General features: G+C 44.9%; 1 protein-coding gene across 1 annotated transcript; it reads right to left on the reverse strand.

The window, feature by feature from the left end:
* Positions 1 to 4,751: 4,751 nt before the first annotated feature.
* On the reverse strand, positions 4,752 to 16,253 carry LOC140916950 (adrenodoxin). The gene is made up of 4 exons (XM_073358845.2): positions 15,935 to 16,253; positions 6,586 to 6,710; positions 5,865 to 5,994; positions 4,752 to 5,532 (listed from the first exon to the last, which is right to left on the reverse strand). The coding sequence occupies exons 1-4, from the start codon at positions 16,111 to 16,113 to the stop codon at positions 5,415 to 5,417; spliced, it is 552 nt and encodes a 183-aa protein (XP_073214946.1). The 5' UTR covers positions 16,114 to 16,253; the 3' UTR covers positions 4,752 to 5,414.
* Between the last annotated feature and the right edge of the window lie 2,262 nt (positions 16,254 to 18,515).

Below are 18,515 nucleotides of genomic sequence, written 5' to 3' on the forward strand. Positions count from 1 at the left end.
TCACCAGCCACTGTTCAAGTTGCTTGCATCCAGGCCCTTCTCTAATGCTGAAGTACTTCACCACACAACACAGCAACATCCTTGCTCTGTAGTGACCCGGCCCTCTGCCAGTGAGTTGTGCTATACATACACCACTACTCACTGCTAGGGGAAAGGAGCAGGAGTTGGGAGAAAGGACAGAAGATGATCAGGGCAAGGTGTTGTCTCTCTTTCATTTCCAGGAGGGCCCTGTCAAGAACTGTATTTCTTCACAAAATGCCTCCCACTGCTTTGTCCTTTGCCTATTTCTGCCTGCCTCAGTGCAGCAATGAGACAAAGAAACACGACTGGGAAAAGGTTGTCATGTAGGACACTGTGTGAGGGGCTGTATCGCATAGGGTGCTAAATCTGCAGTGGCAAACTAGACACTCATCAAAGTGACTCTGAAGCCCTGATGCTGCATCACGCTCTTGTAATGCTGAAATAAACTTGGGAACTTCCAATCGTCCTGCTGGGAAATTGAATCTGACCTACTGGTGTTGGGCTGAATGGGTAGGAAAGACCTGTGCAGGGCAATGTTTCCATAAACCCAACCCTACCCTACCCCTAGTCTCTGCTAGCTGTACTTTTTCAGTGATGCTGTCCTAAGGGAAAAGCAGCAGAAATCAAAAGCCTATTGTGGATTTTTGGAGGGTGTCAATCTTTTATCCTCTGTTCCACATTACCTAAAGGACCTGGGGTGATCTTCCAGCAGCCAAAAAGGGCTGGATGGGACTCACTTCAGCACTCCTCCAAGTGCATCCACAGGCGTTGCTGCTCTGTGAAAGCCTTCTGACATGGGTAGGTGTTTTGAGTCCTGGGATGCGAATTCAGTGCCCAAACTGGAGAGGAGATTATAAGAAGCGGAAGAAGATCAAGGGTGCAGAGTGGGGAGGGTGTCCTAAAAGGAACTAAGGTTACATTCCCTGCCTTGTTTTATTATCTTTGTTGAAGGAGCTGGTGATGCTGCTGTACAGAGAGTGCTGCCTTGTGTCCAGTTGAAACCTACAAGAATGACTCCTCGGACTGTAGCCGGCAGCCTAAGTCTCTCTCTTCAAGTAACCGCATGGAGCTGTTTTTAGCAATGTTGTTCTGGCAAGTCAAGCTTTATGTTTAATGACCCTGACTAAAGGTCTGTGATCAAGGGGGTAATTTTGCTCTGGTTTTACTAAACTTCATCAGTAAGGGCTTGGTGTGGCAAAGCAAAACACAAAACCAAGGCTGAGAATCCAGATTCTCACTCTAGCCAAAACTCAGAGTTTGGAGGTGCAGATAAATAATTTGGTTTGGACCCATCTTAGTTCAGAAACAGATTCCACATAATCAGATTATCTATTCTACCTTAAACTCCTTACACTTGAATAGTTGAAGTCCTGGTGTTCTAATTAATCTAAATCTATGTATCTTTCTGTTGTGCTAAGTATCATTATTAAAAATATTAATGCTGTGCACCTGGATGTGATTGGTAGGAACATGGATTAAAAATATGGAATACTGAAAAGGTCAGAATTCTAGAATGTTAGTCACCAGGGTTCTAGAATGATAATTTTCTTATTCCCATTACACTAAGGGTCTGACATAAAATGCATGATAAAAGCAAGAAAATTCAACCGACAAGCAGAAATTCCCTCCTTAACTCACCCTACTGCATTTACTGTAGCACACCATACAATAGCATTGATGTACAAACTCACTTTCAGAGACCCCTGCAAATCAATTCTATCTACTTGGCTGAGGTGAGGGGTGTATATGTGCGATGTGTTATGCTGCCTGAATTTTCGGGATGGTTTGGGTTGCTGAAGAACCTACGTAACAGTAGCGATATGGAAGACACAGATTCATTTTTCTGAGGGATGCTTTGTGAGGGAAGGAAAGACTTTTGTTATTATTAAACCTTTATTAGTAGTACATTTGTGCCAACCACCAAAAGAATCCACTGAAGCAAAAGAACATAGGCCCATAACATGCAAATACTTGAACATGTCTCTGGTTAATGCATGTTGGGGAATAAGGAACTGGACCCCAACAGCCTCTGCTGTTGCTGCTATCACTCCCCAGCTCCTTAATAGTGGTGACACAATCCAAAGGTGTGGTTTCCTCAGGCAAATACGGGAAGAACCAAGTGCAGAGGGAGGGGCCAGTCTCTTGCTTCTCAGAAGGCCCCCATTCTGCACAGTCCCAGGACTGCTGCTAGAACACAGCCTAACTGCTTTCAGCTATCAGGTCGTTCCTGCTCTGCTCCGAGCGGTTCCTCAGAGCAGCTCACTTTTGGATTATTAGCTCAGTCGCAGCCATTCCCTTTTACTTGCTTGCTTCTGGGGACTATCCAGGATGGAACTTTTCAAAACCAAGCAAACTGTGAATGACGGGTATAATCCCATCTGGACTGAAGGTGACCACATTAGGCACTAGGCCCAGTAGACACTTAGTAAGACAACACTAACTACCTTTGCCTCATTCTTGGGACATCACCAGGAGCCCCAGCAGCTCTGAAAATCAGTCTGCTTCTCTTTAGGTGCCTAACTCTTGGGTCCAAGCAAAGGATTAGTGGTTTTGGGTGCCTGAGCTGATTTTCAGAGAGTGCTGAGCACCCATGCTCTGAAAATGAGGGCCCTTTAGCTGGTCTCTAGCTGGGTACTCAGAAACCCAAAATGGATTAGTCACTGCTGAAAACCCTGGCCCAAGCCAGAAAAATGTGGCTTTAAAAAGAAAAAACAAACAAAATACCCCTCTGCGTGCTTCAGGTTCCCCTTCTGTACAATAGGGATGATACCACTTCCCTAGTGCTCTGGGAGTATATTGTGAGGCAACGTGCATTGAGCAAGCTGGATGGAGCCCTATTATTATAGTGGGGTTTAACTTGCTTCAGAGTCTAAAGAAGTCATGAGCATGAGAGTCATTCTGGTGAAGCATGTTGTGCTGTCATTACCCTACATACACAATTCATGCTACAACCCAGTGCAGTATTTTTGCCTCTGGAGGAATAGCTCAGTTTGTTTGAGCATTGGCCTGCTAAACCCAAGGTTGTGAGTTCAATCCTCAAGGGGGCCATTTGGGGCAAAAATTGGGGCTTGGTCCTGCTTTGAGCAGGGGGCTGGACTACATGACCTCCTGAGGTCCCTTCCAACCCTATGATTCTAAGTTCTCTCTCTTTTTGTATCACCTTCTCGGTATCAAAGCAGCAGCTCAAAACACCCTGCAGGCCACCCAGGCAATGCAGGGCAGAGCATATTTCTAAGAACAATGGAATCCGTATAGAAATAACAGAGGGAGCATAAAAACAAAAATGCCATAAGATGCAGGTGACAATGAGACTGGATTATTTTACCATTGACAGTATGGTTGGAAACATCAGGTCAACTACAATAAGATCTGTCTAGAATCTTTGCTATTTGAAGGAGTTTGGCTAACTTTTTTGTTCCATTTTCTCATGTAAGTGCTGCTGGTTTCCAGCCTGGGCTGTGCCAAATCACTGAGAGAAAGGCTTTTTTCATTTTCTTGACAGCTCATTCAGGAGCAGGAGGCACTGGAAATCTCACCAGAGAGCCTGTTCTCACATGCTTTCCAGTTTCAAATGGTTCACATCAGCATCTAGCAATCTGCAATCTAGCAATCCCAGCCAAACCAGGCTAGGTGTTTGAAATCAGCCACGTGGGATTGCACATGCGAAGAAGCAGATTTATGGCAGATGTCAGGCACCAGACAATTTGAAGGAAGATGCAAGAAACCCCTTAGTAAACAGATGTGGAAAAATCTGCCCCTGAAGAAGGTTTTATCCTAATCTCTGAAAGATTATCTTAAACCCTGAAACATGACATTTTATCTCCCTTGCAGTACTCTTTTATTAGCATCAACTATAACAACTCTGGACATTCTTGTTATTCATATAAATGTCTAGCCCCTCTTTGAATCTTGCTAAATTCTTGGCCTCAATATTATCTTGTGGCAATTAGTTCCACTGTCTAATAATGCATTGTGTGAAAAAGTACTCCCTTTCATCACTAAAACATATCGCAAGCATATGGAAGTGTCTGTGATGCTGATAAACAGTTTCCCATTAGGTCATTGTTTTTTGATTGCCTGCTAAATGCATTGTGAATTTGAAACCAAATCCTTACTTCTGAGAGAAAGATTTCTGAATGGAAAACCTGAATATAGACTTCAAATGTCCATGTGGCTTCAGTGGCAAGTTTAGAAATTTCACTCAAACATATAGGGTACAGCTACACTGTAATCAGAAAGGCGACTACAGCATGTGTCTATATACCAGAGCTGGCTTTGGTCTAGACAGCTGGAATACTAATATCAGTGAAGCCAAAGCAGTGGCCTAGCTGCTTGAGTACACACGGGACATTTCTACACTGCCTCTGGGAGTGAGTGTCTCAGCCCAGGTCTACAGACTTGTGCTAGTGCATTAAAAAGAGCTGAGTAGATGTTGCAGCTTGGGCTTTCAAGTCTAAGGGAGAGTGAGGGTTATTCAGGCAGTGTTATTCACCCTAGGCTGCTGTGGCTTCACAGCTATTGTTATTTGAGACAGATCCAAGTGATCTTGGGTATGACTACACAGGCTGCAGTCACACCTCTGACTGCATCTTAGACATGCCCATCAAGAGAGAATCCAGGAGGTAAAATATATCTTTTAAAACAGCAACTGCATGTTCATGCCCCAGATCTCCATTTCTTTCATTGTACTATCAACCACATCAGGAAAACAAATTTAATTGGTCTAGAAACCCAGTGATTAGCCTTTTATTTTTGAGTTAGAATGTGATACAATAGTGGAGAAAGGAGCAAATATTTGGAGAAATTAGCACAGTTAGTGCACATTGGCACAAGAAGTTCATATTTATGGGAAAAAATCCATTTCTATGTAAAATGGCAGAATCCTGAAGGTTACCCATCCATTGCTATTTATCAAACTAACAGACTATTTAATCAAGCTGATCCATGCAGTTATGATTTTATGGCACTAGCGTTCCCCCAACTATGTCAGAATGGGAAGTCTCTCTACAGTTAAGTAGCCAGATCCAGCAAAATTCGCCATTCACAGTAACTGTTGGGATGTCCTTAACTTCAAGGAAGGGAGAGAATCACCTGTGTTTACTATGGCCCTACTTCAGCAGAGCATTTAAGCAAAACATTGAGGTGTCTTGTTGAACTTCAGCGGACTTAAGCAGGTTCTTAACTCTAAGCATGTGCTTAAGTCCTTCAAGTTTAGCACATGTGTAAGGAAGAGCTTTGCTGAATAGGGATGGATTCTGAATCAGGGCCTATGTGACCTAATGCAAACTGGTCACAAGGCTCAATGGAGACAACAAAATATAATATACTTAAAAAAACACACATAAATCTAAGGGAAGGCTTTGTGCAGGTGCCAATGCCAGTTACTAATATTATTATTTGCTTTGCTTTCCCACTTCCAGCTCTCTCCTCATGTCAGCAACCTCCATGGGGACCTGGACAGTCAGACCATCCATCGCCTTTTTAACACACACCTGGCAGCCTAGACGTGATCTGAAAAGCAGACAACAGAGTGAGTTTCATACATTTTTGTGGCAAAGGAAAGAGCCCACTAGCTCCCACCGCCAATGCCCATACCATTTCGTTTGTCTCCAGATTCATTCAACAGCTCAGCTATCAAAGGACGGAGCTAGGACTACCCTCCCACTCCCCCAGAAGAAGGAGATTCTTAAGACACGTTCGTAATAGAAAATAAATTACACCCTCTGAGTTACTGGTGCCTTATAAACACTAAGAGTCTAGACTACGAGGAGCGAGACAGAACATTCCCAGTCCAGAAAGTGGTACATTTCTGTGTGCCAACTCCAACAGGCAAAAATGCTTACGTATCAGTGAGTCCATAGGCCAAATCCAGCATGTCCAGCTCCTCGTCTGTAATGGCATCCAACTTTTGAAAGACGTCCTCCTCAAAGATGAGGTGACACGTGGAGCAGGCCAATGTACCTTCACAGGCACCTGCAGGAAGTGGGAAGGGTCAGCACAGTGCATCAGAGAACAGCAAGGAGGGAGAGTAGACACTCTTGAGGAACTGTGAAAAGAGGTGGCCCTGCCTATACCCAGGCCGAAAGTACATCAGGAGTGGTTTCAGAGGGAAATCAAGGAGCCAGTCTTGCTACTAACACATTTACTGGCGGCCCCGCACCTCTTAACCAGAAGGATCCCAAAGCCAAATGAATACATAGTTGAAATATGAACATAATTGATACATCCAGATAAATAAATAACTTCATTAATACAGTCCAGGGGGTGCCAGCTAGGATGGGAGTTGCACAGATATTGCCACTCTGGCCCTTTAAATGAGACAGGGATGTGAAAGCCCTGCACCCTGGACACATACATACTCACTAACGACTGTGTGGCAGAGAGAGAGAGGAGCTGGCCCCCAGTTCAGCGATCCGAGTTTGACCCAACTGCAGAACTGATGATAACCAGAACAGTGAGTGACGTTGCCAGACCATTGCAAGCGCGTCTTCAGTCTCGCAATTCCCTGCATTGTTTATTTCACATTTTGTGTTTGACCCTTGGGAGCTTTATTATTGCACCTACCAAAGCCATCGATGCCCAGGTTTTGATTAACCACCACTTCCAGCAAACTCTCCCCTTCTTTGGCTGTGGCCGTGAGTCTCTCTCCATCCCGGTTTATAAAATGCACCGTCACTCTGTCCGCAGAGCTGTCAAACAAGTTACAGGAGGTCAGTGGAAGCTGGGCCACTGCTACCTATGAAACAGCTGCCGGCTGAGCAGGAGAACGAGGCAGTGATCACATGAGGAATTTACATAAGCACCCAGCTTCTTGAAAGGCTACAATGCAGTTGCATGAAAGTACTTACACTACGTATATTGTGTGTCAGTCCTTGCCATTCACTGCACAGGGAAGGGCAAACTACAGCCATTCAAATCTGAATGGACACAAACTTTACCCCTTCCTCAAATGTTTCTAAGAATAGACATGTGGTTAAGGGTGAATGAGCGTACCTGTGTATGGGCAAGGGGTGGGAGACTGTTGATTTAAACCCAAAGAGCTTGCTAGACATTTGCTATTGCTAGGGGTGGGGGGGCCTCTCTGGGCTAATCCTATATGGAGTGAAGTGAGGATACTGTATGGTAAAGCTGCTCAGGATTAGATTTAAATTATGCAACAGGGGCTCGCTCTTTTTTTCCCCCAGGAGGATTATTTGCTAAATGCTCCATTTCTACTCTTTGTTAGTTCAACCCCGAAAGGGTCACCGAGAGCCTTGATAATACACTAAAAGGAAAATTCATCCTCAACATAAGGGGGATACAGCTTTTAGTGTATGAATGGAAATCGCCCCCATTTTCACTAGGCTAGATTTGGCCCTAAAACTCTATGTGAAGGTGAAGGTCCAGGGACTTTTCTGAATATGCCCATTCTGGCTGGAAGTCTGCATAAAACTCACAACCCATTTCTGCAGGGATGCCTACAACAAATCAGCCTAGGTACATTGCCTGTAATATAACTATTGCATTATAGCAATAACAATAGATCAGACCCAGCAAGCACTGTGTAAAACCTGAGATGGGTTCTTTCTGCCTTTGCTTAGGATATTCTGAATTGCTGGTCAAAAGATGGAGAGGGATCTTCTCTGGATATTAAATCACCCAGCCCATATGCCCTTCTTTGCATGAATGCAACCTAATCAGATTTCTGTTGGCTGGAGAAAAGAGACAGGGAACTATGGAGAATGTAGTATAGAAAGGGGGATCACAACAGAGGGCTATCAATTAAACACAGCTGGTCCCCGAGCCTGCTCTAAAACATACACTTGTGACTTTACTTGGGTTCCCCAAGGTATGCCATGGCAGGAAACATTCACAGTCTTTGTGATCTATAAACTGCAAGCACAAAAGCTTCATCATATGGAGGTCCTAAAAGTCATATGGGTCCCATTAGCATTTCTGTGGCTCGTGTATTTCTGTTACACATCTCCTGTGCAAGAACAGAGGCAGGATTTTGGTAACCCAACTGTGCTTCCCACACAGTGCTACCTCCACAATACCTAAGGGGTGGCCAAACAAGTCAGATAAAAAAAGACTTTTTTTGCCCCAGGCTTAAACAGAATGTCGCTAACAATTGCATCGCTGAGGGTTTTCACAGCTGCCTGCGCTGCTCTGGGCTCCTCCTGGAAGCAAAGCTGTCGAGACACCCCAAGAGAAGCTGGCTGCATGCTGGCTCTGGAAATCTCATGAAACAACCTGTTCTGGCCTGGTTTGGCAGATCAATTACATCTGAATTACAGATGCTGAACTTCACCATCTGCTGAATGCTTTGAGGTTCAAAAATCACTACAGTAAAACGTCAGAAACCTCACACCCCAAGGTTACAAAATCAGGACCGACAGTGCGAACGTGACAGGTGAGGGGCTCCGAAAACAACATCCAAGAGAGAAGTGGAAATCTCAGATGAGGTGGAAATCATTCTTGCAGAAGGGAATTTGCAATTTAAATTGACAGCCCAAGAAACCTAAGTCCTATAGTTATCCTGCCAACACTGACCTAGAAGAACCACCTCCAGGGAGGAGAGGAAAAGATCAGCCTCTGTATCTCATTCAGTCCTTAAGAACATAAGGATAGCCATCCTGGGTCAGACCCATGGTCCATCTAGCCCAGTATCCTGTCTTCTGACAGTGGCCAGTGCCAGATGCTTCAGAGGGAATGAACAGGGCAGGGCAATTAGTGAGAGATCCATCCCCGTCATCCAGTCCCAGCTTCAGACAATAAGAGGTTTAGGGATACCCAGAGCATGGGGTTGTGTCCCTGACCATCTTGGTTAATAGCTATTGATGGACCTACCCTCCATGAACTTAGCTATTCTTTTTGAACCCAGTTACACTTTTGGCCTTCACAACATCCCATGGCAACAAATTCCACAGGTTGACTGTGCCTTGTGTTCCTTATGTTTGTTTTAAACCTGCTACCTATTAATTTAATGGGGTGACCCCTGGTTATAGTGTTATGTGAAGGGATAAATAACACTTCCTTATTCACTTTCTCTACACCATTCATGATTTTATAGAGCTCTCTTATACCCCACCCCCCGCCCCAGTCATCTCTTTTCTAAGCTTTTGCCCTCTACACCAACTTTGACAAGAAGATGGCCAATTCATGCCACCCATGTGGGGACATCTGTCCCATAGGAGCTAGACTGAGACCCTCCCCCAACTCATTTCCCATCAACCACTGAACAGCCAAATAGTAAACAATATTGGCCTAGTAGCATATCACACCACCAGCTCTCTGAGCCGTTCAGAACTTGATGGACTGACAGAGTGGCACACTGAATACAATGGCATCGTTCTGCATAGCACCTCTGAACGGGGACCTGCCCATACTCCTGTGAATTCAAAAGGCAGGAATTGTCTCCAAAGCCAACAGAACTTCAGAGCAGCTCAGTCTCCCTGGTTGACTTTGCAGGTTGCTCTCTCAGCCCTCTAGAAAGGGATGTCACCCATCTAGCAGCTTCTGATACATTCCTGAGCAACAGAAGTGTTGCTGCAGCCAGGTGGCCTTGCTTTTGTCGTTGCTGGCATCAGAAGAAGGTTTTTCAGCCTTGAGAATGATGTGTTTGTTTAGTAGAGAGAATTGGCCAAGCCTGCAATCCTCTGGTTTGCCCCTTATACAAGGCTGACTGAAACAGCACCCAGTTTCTCACAGTCAGAGTAAGATTTAAAGTGAGCAAAACTCAGCAAGGTCACATTCCTGGAAACCCAAGGGACAAAGAAACAAGCAGTGACGCTCAGATGTGCTGGGAAATTATAACACAGTCTACCGATTTCTTAGCAATATGTCCATAGAGTGCAAGCACACAAAATCAAATGACCTAAGCGTATACCAGACACTCTGAAGTTTCCAGTGTAGCTGCCCCGAAGGATGTGCTATATTGTATTTAGGGTCAGTTGCATCAGGCTCACTTGCTCAGAAAGCCCAAGAAGTAAGCAGAGGGAAAACTCGTTTATTAGGGATATCCCGGAGATAGCTGAAGCAACACCTGGGAATGCTTATGCAATGTGTTCATCCCCAGCTGTGCTGTGCGGCAGGCAGAAATCAATTATTTCCGGTATAGGGAGTCCTCCACTGATTTATTTCTATCAGTGACTGCAGAAACAGATGAGAAGGACCTAGCATAGGTGCCGACTCCATGGGTGCTCCAGGGCTGGAGCACCCACAGGGAAAAAATGGTGGGTGCTGAGCACCCATCAGAAGCCCCCCTATCAGCTTATCCCCACCCCCTAGCACCTCCTGCCCGTGGGCCCCACGCATCAACGCCTCTCCCTCCCTCCCTGCACCTCCCGCCTGCAGAGAACAGCTGTTTCGCAGTGTGCAGGAGGCTGGGAGGGAGGGGGGAGGAGCGAGGACACGGTGTGCTCAGGGAAGGGGGTGGAACCGGATGGGAAGAAGTGGGGTGGGGTAAGAAGAGACAAGGGTGGGGCCTTGGAGGAGTCGGGGCAGAGCCAGGGGTCAAGCACCCCCTGGAACTTTGGAAAGTCAGCACCTGTGAACCTAGGTCAGACAGTTTTCATTCCCCTCTACCATTCCCAAATGTATTGGATAGAACATGTAGCATATACCTACCTGATTGTAATGAATGGTCCCTGATCAATCCTTCAGAAGCAGGTGAAAAAAATTACCTGTGAAAATTCCACTGTGGGGAAGAGAGTTGAAATTCCTTCCTTCTACCAAGCTTACTGGTCAGATTAACTCTGCACCAGTGATCCAGAATCACCATGATTGTGTCTAGCGCCATCTATACTCTTAGATAATAGTTGATCACTAGCATTAATCGTCACGATTATGCCCTTGTTACAGTATCTCGCTAAATAATTGTTCTCTTGAATCCTAGTAATATGGATTCCATCAGTAGTCTCCAGTGGTAGAAAATTTGAAACACTGATGATTATCTCTTGAAAAAGCCTCTGCCTAGATTTAATCTAAACTGGCAGTAGAAGGGAGCAGAAGGGTTGTCTTATTTCCTTGTCATTTTCAGGAGCCCCCTCTGTGTTTTCCCAATGCCACATAATTCAGATAGGTAAGGTATAATTCAGAGAATCATGTACCTTAAAATTAGGGGGTCTGCCTATTGCTTTTCAGGGAGTTTCAATCATAAAGCAATATCTAGAACATTTTTCAGCACAGGACCCCCTGGAGATGAAAACAGGGAGAGAAGTCAAGCAGGAAACCTGTACTACAGGAGGAATGGGTTCTTATATACACACTCATATCACATGAGTAACAAAAATGGCCTATTGCAGCCAGAGGCAAGCAGCACAGTCCCGTTTTACTAGGCAGAGAAAATATTCAGAGCCATTTCAAGCCCCACAACAGTGAGACTGACTGAGACTCTCTCTCTCTCTCAACAGAACAAGCCATTTAACTGTCTGTGGAACTTCTTCTCAGATGTCTGAAGCCTGTGCCTCCTGGAATCTTTCCTATTTGTCCGAGAAACTGAATAAAAGGATTGGATCCTTCAAAATAGGGAAAGGCAAAGTGTTGGGATTGCACTTAGAGATGGGCAAAATGCTTTGGAAGAAGCAAAAGCAAACTCCAACCTTCACCTACCTTCTGTGAGCTTTAGCGCTTCAACCATCACTAAGGCACCAGTGCTACGACCACCCAGGCATGGAACTTCCATTGACTTCAAAGGGAATTCAGCATAAGAAATTAATGTGGGATCATGCCCGAAGTCATGTACTTGATTAAGTGGGTACTGTTGCAGCTGAGTGACAGCATGGTGCCGCAGACAGAGCACTGGACTGAGAATAAGGCACCCCGAGTCCTGTTGCCACTGACTCCTTGTATAATGGCAGCGATGATAACCCGCTTTGTAAGGCACTTTTAGATCAACAACTGCCAAACCCATTATCATTGCTAGGTATTTATCAATCTTTTATTTTTAAAAATCATTACACCTTTACTAATCTAAGGCAGTGATGTTAAGCTGAATGAATAATTTAGGCTGTTTACTTTGATAATCTCATACATCCTGAAGTGTGAATCTCACTGTTTAGAGGACTGAAATGATTTGGAAGATTTCTCTGGCTTGACAACTGGCTTGTCAAACAGGACTCTACAGCTTGCCTCCGTATGGTTACAACATGCTGTCTTATTATGCATGTGGTGGATGGGTGCATGGATGTAAGCAATCATTCCTTCTATGGATCTCCTGCCTTACTAGACTAGTCAGTTTCACACTCAGGTCTTCACAGACTATTATTCCCACCCTGCAGGGGAATATTTAAACATAAGATTCAAAACCCTTGTTGATCTGTCATGATGTAAAAATGACAAATTCCTATTCATATTACATTTTGCAAAACTCTTGTTGCTCCTTAACAAAATCTTGGACCAAGATTTTTCAAGAGAGACTAGTGATTTTGGGTATCCAATTTGAGACACTTTAAATGTGTCTCATTTTCAGAGGCAGGTGCTCAGCATTTTCTGAAGATTTCTCCAAGATGTTTCAATTTGGGCATCTCAAAACCTGAAGCACCGACAGTCACTAGTCCCCTCAGGCTCTACATGATACAGAAAATTAGTAGAGGAGTGAGTGGCCCTTTAAATGTTTGTTTATTTTTTCAAAGATTTTATAAGGCCACATGAAAAAGCATGGTGTCAAAAAGTATTGCTGGAAAGAATTTAGTAAGCAACAAACTAATTAAAAAGGAAAACAGTTGATAGTGGCTGTTCATAAGTCCCATTAAACAGGTTTATCGCTACAACTCCTTTCTCTAAGGTCAGATAAAGTGGCATATTGTGTTTTCCATTTTGCTGGCTGGGCCCTTTTTCTAGATTTTTCTTAATCTTTGCTAGCAGATTAAAGCCTACTCAGATCACATTTGTTTGGAAGAACTACAAGTTCCCTTTCTTTTCCACAGAGAAATTAACACATTACCCTTCCACATTACCCTTAACACAAGTGGAGCTCCTTCAGAACCAGTTAGAGAAGATACCATCAGAACTGGTGAGAGACTTGAGGTAAAACTCAGACCCACCCAGAAACTCTGCATTTGATTCTGCATCCCTTACTCTCACAGAATAGCACCATTTACCTCAGGAGCCTCCCTTGTCAAGCCTGCCCCCACAAACACCCTGCTTTGCCTATATTCCCCAGCCTTGTTCCCCATTGGTCAGCTTCTCACACAACCTCCTCCATATCTATTCCTGTGTTGCCCCCCACATATGGCACAACCTCCTTGAGTAAATCTGCAAGGCTTCTACCCTGCCCACACTTAAGTCCTTAAAACGCCACTACTGCTGTGCTGCTTACCGTGAGCGAAGTTGCCTTGTATCTAAATTGCCTTTGGTCCTCTTTCCTTCACTAGTTGTCCTTAGACAGTGAGCTCCTTGGAGCAGGAACCATCCTTCTCAAGTATTTGGAAAGTGCCTGCACATCACGGGCAATACGGGTAATAACAAACCACACTAAATTAGAGGCAGGCTTGCAGCACTGGGCTCTATGCTTTCAATTGATATTCTGCTTTTAAAGCCACCCAAGGATTTGGTGCCAGTGAAATACCCCTTCCCTAATCCAAGCCTATTGGCTCTTTGCTTTTGCATCAAATATAAATGCTTTGATCTGATTGTAGAGGGTTAACCTGTTGCTTGTTTGGGCCCAAGGAGGCATACTCTGATTCCTGGGGGACTTTCTTTCAAAAGTGCAGAAAGCAGCTGTAAGGCAGTATACCTGACCTGCCAGATGCTGCAGTGCTCAGTTTATGCCTGATTTAAGACATTTTTAACAGCTAATCCAAGGATGGATTTGCTGACACCCACAATTTCCAAACTGCTTCTGGGATCTGGCCCTGGGCTGGAATTCTGCAAAAGGAGAAGGAAGTGATTTTTACCTTGTGAATTTAAGAAGAGCTGGGTTGATAGGAATGGGCCTTCTCCCAGTCCTTATTCCTCAATAGTCTCCACCATCCTTTAGCTGGCAGACTCATCATTAAAAGACAGTCCTATCAAAGAACAGGAGCCTCTCTAGAATGTGCTATCCTGATGGGATCTTAAAGTCCTTCTACACAAAGAGCTCACATGCTCGAGAACCGCCATTGGTTACTGTTTGGTGTAGTACCATGACCGAGAAGTGGGTTTGCAACTTGGTCCCTGCCCTACGGTGGGTGCATCCCTGAGTGGAAAGTGAGGAACCCATGTTGCTCAACAGTGCCCCCTGTGGCCGATTAAATAGAAGCTCTTATTGGGATCCATCCACTAGGAAGGCAGACGGCTCCAGCATGTTTACCCAAGAACTGTGGAGGGATGTAAAGATTGGGAGATCCTTAGGGACAAGGGGAAAATGTAAATAAATGGTGGAATCCATCCAAGAGAAAACAGGGAGAATTTAAAAAAAAAAACCAAAACACTCAACTTGTGTTCCTGTTTGTATGTTCATAGTGTAACAAACCCTACAGTAATTGTAGAGTCAGCTGTATTGCCCCCAAGAAGGAGTTCCTGAGAACCTCCTGCTCCCAGCTGCGAGGGTGACAGTCAGTGCAGTGCTATGTGAGGTGCTGGCTTCCGGCTAAGAAGTGCACGGTCTGCTGCCTGCAGATGCTGTCAGCCTTACCAGCTGGGGAGTGAAGGACAAGGTCGGAATCCAAACTCACGTGGCTGTAGCTAGAAGCCTTGGCCAGCCACAGGCCATGTGTTGAATACATCCTTCAAAAACCCACACCACACTACACTAATAAAACCCTGAGGGGATATCTGTAATTCCTTAAACCCCACTGGCCTTTTTGGAGAAAAAATGGTTACTGAGGTGAAGTATTTGACATCTTTAGGACACATAACATGACCTCACCTTTCCCTCAGGTGCTGAAATATAAACCATCCTGTGGCATTAGAGTATGTACAGCTACTATATTGGAAAATGGGTCCTGGAAGCTGTCGTCGCACACTGGGAATCCAGCCCTACTGGCAGTGACGGAGTGTATTTATTCTCTGATGGGTTGTCATAAATATAAAGGGAAGGCACCAGGTGCCAGCGAGGTTACCTTAGCTTCTTATCCCTTTACAGGTGAAAGGATTTTGCCTCTGGCCAGGAGGGATTTTATAGCACTGTATACAGAAAGGTGGTTACCCTTCCCTTTATATTTATGACATGGGTGCTTGGACGCAAAGGGAAAATGATGCAAGTCTCAGACCAATTTCTACCAAACAGGGGTCCACATCACAAAAAACACAGTCATGGTTTGCATTAATTGGCCCCCTTTTTGGCTGTCTGAGCAGAGAGGCTGAGGAAGTGCGGTTCAGCTGGACTCAGGAACCTGGCTTTTCCACTGACCTGCTGTGTGACCTTGTCAAAGCCACTGCATATCTCTGGGCCTCTGTCTCTCCCTCCACCCCCAAGGTACATAAATGTTGCCACAGTCAGAGAAATACTAGAACCCAGCTAGTCCCCAGCATTTGCTGGAACTCACTCAGATCTAAATACATGAGGTATGCACAACACAAGCTGAACTTGCTCTAAGTGGCTACTCACGCCCCACTAAATATTACCTACTGTCCCAATTCAACCCCCTGTCGACGTCTCTCCCTTTAGGACACCATGTACAATAAGCTAGTGAGAACACAGGGCAAGAACCATGCACAGATTCAGCATAACATCCACCCCAATTGTCCCTCAGGTGGCCTTGCCTCTTTCATTCTAGATACAGGTGAAGCCCTACCTCCCACAGACTGGGCTATTCACGGTGCCATTCTCACCTAGCTAGGGGATTGATTGCTATTTATTTTAAACATCCTCTTTTAAACTAATTTGTCTGTCCCACCCCTGCACCTCAGCAGGCTGAGATAGAGGCACGTGGCCCCAGGTAGATGGGGTCAGACTGTCTTTCCTGAAAGATCCTGGAAGAAATGAGGTAGAGTTGAGTCTTTTGCTTACCCTGTGTCCCTTGGGACATCATGGAGCCTGTGTGTGGAGCCGAAGCTTCTCTTTGGCTGCAGGCTGACAGGTGCCTGATTGTGCTCCGCTACTCTGAGGCATTGAAAAGACTGAACTTTGCCCAAATTAAGTCCGTTTAGCAAGGTGCGGATAAGCTGTGGAGCGCACCGGGCCATCATGCTAGCTGAGTCTTGCTTTGTGTTTCTTCGTTCTTTTTTTGTTGCAGGGCTTCTAGCTTCTGAGGTATAAGTACAGCTGAGAGAGGGGGAAAAAAAAAATCTAGGACAGCCTCCCTGTGGAGGAGGAAAGAGGGTGTATCCTGGACCTTACTACAGCCCAACCCACTGGTGGAGTTTTGTAAGCAGCTGTAATGTGCAACCCCTGAGCAGATTAGGACCCCAGCTGATCACACTTCACTATTCTTCCCAATTCTGTTTCATTCTAGCAATCAAACAAAGCCATTTTCAGACGCTATCTTGAGTACAATGCCCACCTACAATATGTATGTCTGTCCTATGGTTTGAAACAGTGGACTGAGACTTGAAATTCTTGAGCTCTACTGCTGTCTCACCAAGTGTGTCCCCTCGAGCACTTAGACTAGTGAGCTAGGATTCCTGGATTCTATTCCTGATTCAGATGCTGTATCACTATGAGCAAATCACTTCATCCCTCTGTGCCACCGCTTCCATTCTGTAAAATGGGCACCTTTACCGACTTCACAAGGGAGAGGAGAGGCTCAATTAGTGAATGGTTTTGAAATCCTCAGCTGCGAAGTGCTACGCAAGTGCAGATTATTATCCTGGTCATTTCAATGCACAGGGAATTTAGTACTGGTGATAACCCTAAAGCCTCAATTTATTCCCAAAGCAAGTATCGTCATGGCAGCAATAGTGTCCTCTACCCCATAACAACGCACCTCACCCCTGACCTGAAAGAGACCCGCCACAATAGAGGAGAGACAAATCCAGTCCTGGACTGATCATTTCAAAAGACTGAATTATCCCTAAACAAATCTGAATAATTTGACAGTTAATAGAAATATTTGTTTTAATTAGGTTTATCTATATCATAATATGTACATTACTATAGAGGCATTATTAGTTACCATTATTACAGATAACCTTTTAAACTGGAACTGTCTAGGGCTCCCACATAGGTTTCAGAAGAGGATAGCAGCAAACCACCCATCTATCCCAAAAGGAAGAGACATTAGGGGGTTTAGTCTAGATCTGGACAGAAAATGGGGGCTGGGGACAAAAATTTAGAAGCAAAAATTATTTTGTTTGTTTTCAGTGGAAAAAATTGACTCTCTGTCAAAGAAGTGAACATTTTCAACCAGAAACGTCTTGGTTTTGGGGTTTTCAGTTTTTCCAAACATCAACACATGTTAACAAGTCTAGTCAGTCAAAAACTGCAATAATCTGTTGGGGAGAAAAAATTAAGGGACCATTTCCAAGCAGCCAGAATTAAAACACACCATTTAAATCATTTTATTGTATTGCTCTCAAGATTAAATTGAAGGTGGGGAGAAGCTTTCAGGGAATGACCTGAGGTTCAAAAGAAAGAAGGTCCCCTCCCTGAGGTCTCAGAGAACCCATGATCTCTTGAGGTATCTGCCCTCCCCGTGATGTGCCTGTCCCATCAGTGAGATTCTCAAACATTCAGGGTTATTTGATTCCCATTCAGTGCTTTGGATCCTGTTCCTGCTCCTACTGATTTTAATGAGAGAGGATCAGCACCATTCTCTATGGGTATGTCTATACTGCCATCACAGGGTGATGCACCCGAGCTAGCTTTAATCTTGCTAGCTCGGGTGGTGGAGCAGCGAAACTGTGGCAGCATGAACTTCAGCATATGCTGTACAAGCGCAGCCAACTACTCCCAGATAACTACGCCTGGGGCTAGCGCTGAAGCATGAGCTGCCATGTGACTCTCCTTTGGGACCCAAACTAGCTACCTTAAAGCCAGCTGGGGTAGGTCTACTTGAGCTGCAATATCACCCTGTGATTGTACTCTAGAAGACATCCCCATATATGGGGGAAGGTGGGAGGGAGAGAGAGAAAGAAACAAAGTGCTCTGTATTTGATTGACAAATGATCAACAAATGCTTGAACTCAACAAACTCAAGCAGCATAGGATCCTCCACTGCAAGTGCTCTGTTGGATTCATCTGGTGTCAACAATCCCCAAATCCTCTCTCCACCTTTCCCCTCTCACTATCTAATGCACACATCAGCCAGTAGAGGCCCCCATAGACCATACAGGAACAGATCCATGACAAAGAATACACTGACCACATCCATGAAGTGAGCTATAGCTCACGAAAGCTTATGCTCAAATAAATTGGTTAGTCTCTAAGGTGCCACAAGTCCTCCTTTTCTTTTTGAGAATACAGACTAACACGGCTGCTACTCTGAAACCTGATGACTGAACATGGTTCTCTTCTCACCCCACTGACCCAGATCAGGAGTTACTCCCTTGAAGTCAGTGGCAGAAAACCAGTGTGAGTGAAAGGGGAATCAGGCCCTTCCCTGTAAAACTTAAGAGGGGGAGGTGGCAAGTCAGTGCTCAGTCCTGTATTG

Source organism: Lepidochelys kempii, chromosome 9 (genome assembly GCF_965140285.1).
Source record: "Lepidochelys kempii isolate rLepKem1 chromosome 9, rLepKem1.hap1, whole genome shotgun sequence".
Taxonomy (NCBI): domain Eukaryota; kingdom Metazoa; phylum Chordata; order Testudines; family Cheloniidae; genus Lepidochelys; species Lepidochelys kempii.

What these genes read in the sequence shown, in the direction of transcription:
- LOC140916950 (XM_073358845.2), bottom strand. Translation starts at nt 16,113, where the DNA reads ATGATGGCCCGGTGCGCTCCACAGCTTATCCGCACCTTGCTAAACGGA. An exon ending in GATGTCCCAAGGGACACAGG is followed by an intron (nt 6,711 to 15,934) that starts GTAAGCAAAAGA and finishes CTTGTTTGACAG; the next exon opens with CTCTGCGGACAGAGTGACGG. An exon ending in GCCTATGGACTCACTGATAC is followed by an intron (nt 5,533 to 5,864) that starts GTAAGCATTTTT and finishes TCTGCTTTTCAG; the next exon opens with ATCACGTCTAGGCTGCCAGG.